This window comes from Pseudophryne corroboree, chromosome 8, assembly GCF_028390025.1.
Source record: "Pseudophryne corroboree isolate aPseCor3 chromosome 8, aPseCor3.hap2, whole genome shotgun sequence".
Lineage (NCBI taxonomy): Eukaryota > Metazoa > Chordata > Amphibia > Anura > Myobatrachidae > Pseudophryne > Pseudophryne corroboree.
The window spans coordinates 7,672,867-7,677,736 of record NC_086451.1 but is presented as its reverse complement, the minus strand read 5'-3'; the positions used below and the strand labels follow the sequence as shown (position 1 = coordinate 7,677,736).

At 46.0% G+C, this 4,870-nt stretch overlaps 1 protein-coding gene across 1 annotated transcript; it reads left to right on the top strand.

Annotated features, from left to right (window-relative positions):
- Positions 1 to 215: 215 nt before the first annotated feature.
- LOC134947409 (beta-1,4-galactosyltransferase galt-1-like) lies at positions 216 to 1,602 on the top strand. Its single transcript, XM_063935513.1, has one exon. It carries the CDS (start codon positions 242 to 244, stop codon positions 1,508 to 1,510), a length of 1,269 nt encoding a protein of 422 aa, XP_063791583.1. The 5' UTR covers positions 216 to 241; the 3' UTR covers positions 1,511 to 1,602.
- The last annotated feature ends 3,268 nt before the right edge of the window (positions 1,603 to 4,870 follow it).

Sequence of the window (4,870 nt, the reverse complement as noted above, 5' to 3'; positions counted from 1 at the left end):
CCCCAGTCCCAACTTCCACTATCTGTTACCATCTTAAGCATGGTTGGCTCTTATGTGTCCGCTGGTAACAGTAGTATGTGGCGCCACCTACTGGCTGAGCATAAAATAGGCATGGAAAGCTGAGTCCTAATTCTCTGCCCGTTATATACATTTATCACTTTGCGTCTCACGTGTTTTCCTGTGTTTCTCCCCTAGTTACCCATTTCCTGATACAATGGCCGGAATCACAAGGAAGAACCTAATGCACGTGTCAGTCTTACTGACTGTCGCCTTTCTACTGGGATATTTTACTAACCCTTTGAACCTTCCACTGGATCACTGGAGACCTCCGTGTACCTGCTGTGATCGTAGACTGACCACTGATACTATTACCCCACTGCGAGACAACCGGACATTTATCATAGCTCCATATTTCGAACACAGAATTCAAGATAAACGCGCAGTCCGTATCCTCAGCATTATTCACCATAAAGAGGTAAAGGAGCTATACTGCTGGTTTTGTTGTACCATAAACAAATATGTTATGGTCTCCCAGGCCCAAATAGACATACTGCGTCATCGGTTCGGCTTTCCCTATGGCGCAACGAACCTTGTCTGTATGGAACCACCAGGCTGCTATGCCAAGTACCTATCTGTCCATACGTCTCCTACAGGAAACATGACCGAATTACCCTTGTTCCAAATACAAAATCAGGACATGAGACCGTTTTCCGCCAACTTCACGGTCTGCATTTCCACCATGTTTGGGAATTACAGTAACGTCTTACAGTTCATACAGACCATGGAGATGTACCGGATACTGGGGGCTCAACGGGTCATGATCTACCTTAATAACTGCAGCCCACAGGTGGAAAAAGTCATTCAGTACTACATTGCGGAAGGTATTGTAGAGGTGATACCATGGCCAATTCAGCAGTACCTGAGAACGTCTCCAAAATGGAACTATTTTATGGATGCCAAGGATATTGGGTATTATGGTCAAGTGACAGCACTCAATGACTGTATCTATCGGAACATGTACCGGAGTAAGTTTGTGCTGCTTAATGATATCGATGAAATAATTCTGCCAATCAAACACCAGACATGGGACAGCCTGATGGAAAGTCTCCAGCAACAGAACCCGGGAGTTGGGGTTTTCCTATTTGAAAATTATGTGTTCCCTCAAACCGTCACCACTGATGGAAACTTCTCCAACATTTCATCTTGGAAGAGTTTGCCGGGGACCAATATACTGCAGCACATTCACTATGAACCACGCGGACCAAAATATATATATAGTGAAAAAATGATTGTGGATCCTAGGAAGGTAATGCAGATATCTGTACACTCTGTTTTAAATTCTGTTGGAGGTTTTATAGAAGTCTCTGTGGAAACAGCCCTGCTTTACCATTGCAGAGAGCCTCGTCAGAACTTATCTGATACATCTTTAATTGAGGATAAAACTATTTGGAGATATAATGCTTCATTGATCAGAAACGTTAACAAGGTGCTGAGACAAATAGATTTATAGCAATACTAACCCAAGAAAATGGTCATTCTAGTCTATGACCACACAATCTATGACCATGTACTCATTGCTGCCTAATACTCTGCTGCTCCGATTGCCACAATTACAGTAATTTACTGTCATCCACTCATTAACCTTGGCACTTCACTCTGAACTGTTTCCATACACAGGGGGGGGAAGGGGGTTCTAGTTTCCTAAAACCCTCATCTCCTGGCAGGCAAATCAAAACCGGACCACGATAACAATGGTGTATAATACGATTGTACAAGAGCGGCAGCCAGAACATACAATAAAAGAAATGGAATGAACCTTCTATTTATAACTCCTACAAAATCTGCTGCTATGTGTGGATCTGAGCGCACAATAGGCACACTGGAATGGAGAGCAGCTGCCATCAGGAAGAGACAGGCCTCTTACCATGAGATGGGAGAATGTGTTCTTAGAAATCTAATTTCTGTCTCCTACTGTTTCTCTTATGTATGTATATTTGTAATGAGATGCTTATCTTTTTTAGCTCAGGAAGGCTGGTCCTACTGCTGCATCTAATGGCTTACTGTGATCGCTTACCTGTATATGTCTTTAATATTACATCCACTTTTCAATGCAGATAATAGGTTGTTAACTGATAAACATACCCTCTTTATGGCCTGACCATGCCCACTCTAAAATTATGCATTTGTAAATTCTCCCTTAGAAACCCTGCGTTTACCCTGGATTTCTCCAAAAACACTCTTGCGTTGGAGGAACTCAAGCTCTCTGCTGAATTTCTCTATTTCACAACACCTACCAAACAGTCCTACTTCAGATCACTCATCGCCTCCCAATTCTTCAACCTTCTCCACTTATTTACCATCTTCAATGTCTTCCTCACCACTTTACAGCACATTTCCAAGGTTAAAACCCATAGAAAAGATCCCTGAATTTTTTTTTTCTTGAAGCCCGAGGTGCGGTGCTTCATCACCCAGTGTCTGTGACCAAACGTGCTGGGGGCGTAGGATCTTGGACCCTCTCCAAAGGAGAAGGGCCCCCATTACTCCCTTACCCCTCAGAGCCAAAAGACCTACTGAGGGGAAAAAAGGACTGTGGGTCCCTCCTTGCCGAAGCGCAGAGAGACCCTCGTGTATCCCCAAGGTTGGCCGAAGCTTCCCCCTGGGGATCGAATACAGCCTCTGGCCCTCCCCAAAAGGAGAGGGCCTCGGCAACTTAGGGGAGAGGGTGGCCCATAAGGGTCTCACCTAAACCCCAAACAAAAAACTGTGACGTGACACACTAAACAAAAATAAGTGCTTGTGTTGTGCTCAAAAGTGCAAACCATGTGCGAGTAATAAATAAATAAATAAATAAGTGCCAGCCAGAAGGCCGGTGGGGGGGGGGGGGGGGGGGATAGAAAATTATCCTTGCCCTAGCCAAAAGGCCAGGGCAAAGGAGGTGGGTGCAGACAGGAAGGGTTGAAGTGTTAAGTGCTAAAAGTGCCTTATTGCAAAGGTGGATCGAAACCCCAGTGCATTTCCGGCACCCCTGTCCCTTCCAGTTCCGGGGGCACAAAACACCTCAAGCTTCAGCTGCTCCCAACCTCTCAGCCAGACCAAGCTTCATACCCACTCTGTGCCAGGGTCAACCCCCAGTACGAGAGTAGATACTAGACCAGGCCGCTCCCGCTCCACATAGCGGATACTAAGCCCAGGTTTTCTCCACTCTTGACCAGAGGCATTGCCACACCCCGGCATGGTACTCCACAAGGTGTTTTTCCATTCCACATCTAGGAACCTCTCACGCTCCTTGTGTAAGAACAGGTACTCCACCAAGTGTTTTCCTCAAGCAGGTTTTTTTTTTTTACTTGAAGCCCGAGGTGCGGTGCTTCATCACCCAGTGTCTGTGCCAAACGTGCTGGGGGCATAGGATCTTGGACCCTCTCCAAAAGAAGGGCCCCGTTTCTCCCCAACCCCTCAGAGCCCAAAGGCCTACTGAGGGGAAAAGGGTCTGTGGGTCCCTCCTTGCCGAGGCGCAGAGGGACCCTCGTGTGTCCCCAGGGTTGGCCGAAGCTTCTACCTGGGGACCGAAAACAGCGTCTGGCCCTCCCCAAAAGGAGAGAGCCTCAGCAACTAGTGGAGAGGGTGGCCCATAAGGGTCTGACCTAAACCCCAACAAAAAACCGTGAACGTGGCTTACAAAACAAAAATAAGTGCTAGTGCGTAAATAAATAAGCCCCAGCCAGAAGGCCGGGGGGGGGGGGGGGGGGGATAAAAAATTGTCCTTGCCCTAGCCCAAAGGCCAGGGCAAAGGAAAAAGTGCATCAGAAGTTGGGATTTGATAGTGCTCGTGCCGTCAAAGTGCAAAGGCGCCCAGATCACCAGTGCAAATTCAGGCACCCCTGGGTTTTCTCGCCCCAGGGGCACATATCACCTCGAGCTTCGAGCAGCTCCCAACCTCTCAGCCAGACCAAGCTTCATACCCGCTCTGTGCCAGGGTCCACCCCCAGTACAAGAATAGATACTAGACCAGACCGTTCCCTGCCCAACGTAAGGGTACCTTAAGCCCATACGAAGTAGGGATACTAAGCCTGGTTTTTCTCCACTCTTGACCAGAGGCCTTGCCACACCCCGGCATGGTACTCCACAGGGTGTTTCTCCATTCCACATCTAGGAACCTCTCACGCTCCTAATGTAAGAACAGGTACTCCACCAAGTGTTTTCTTCAAGCAGGTACTACACTTGATCTTAGCCAAAACGCCCCTGAAAGTCTACTCAACACTCCATACTAGGCACAAAACAGTCACACATAACCTGCTTGAAACTTATAGAGGGTCCTGGTGTTGAGCACTTACTTTATCCCTCAAAGAGACCAACTTTATGCAAATGATTGCAAAAACTGGAGGTTTCTGGGTAGTCTATGCAGATCAGGAGTGATAAGGTAAATTCCCCTTGTATGTTGGCTAGCTTTAAAGTTCTCATTGAGGGAGAAAGCAAGTTTATGTAGTAGGGAAAAACTTTAGAATGTGATGGGTACAAATAATAAATGTTTATCTTTTGATAGCAAATGTTGTGTTCTGTTTTTTCCCCCCTAATAAGTCAATACTGGACCTACTACAGAAGAGGATCTCATCTAAGATTTATCAAGCACATAATCTAGTAAAATTCATGGGGATGTTATAGCTAATAAGAAAGATGGAGTTGAATGAATCTTGGATTTCTGTATCATTAAACAGCAGCAGATTATTACCTTAGTGAGCCAACACAGGATCTTCTACAGAAAATAGACTCCTTTGAGCTTTATCAAGATCTCAATTTACTGAAATTCATGGAGACTTTTAAAGTAAGTAAAAATAAAGCTGCAGGTGGAATTAACCGTGGGATTTTTGCATCA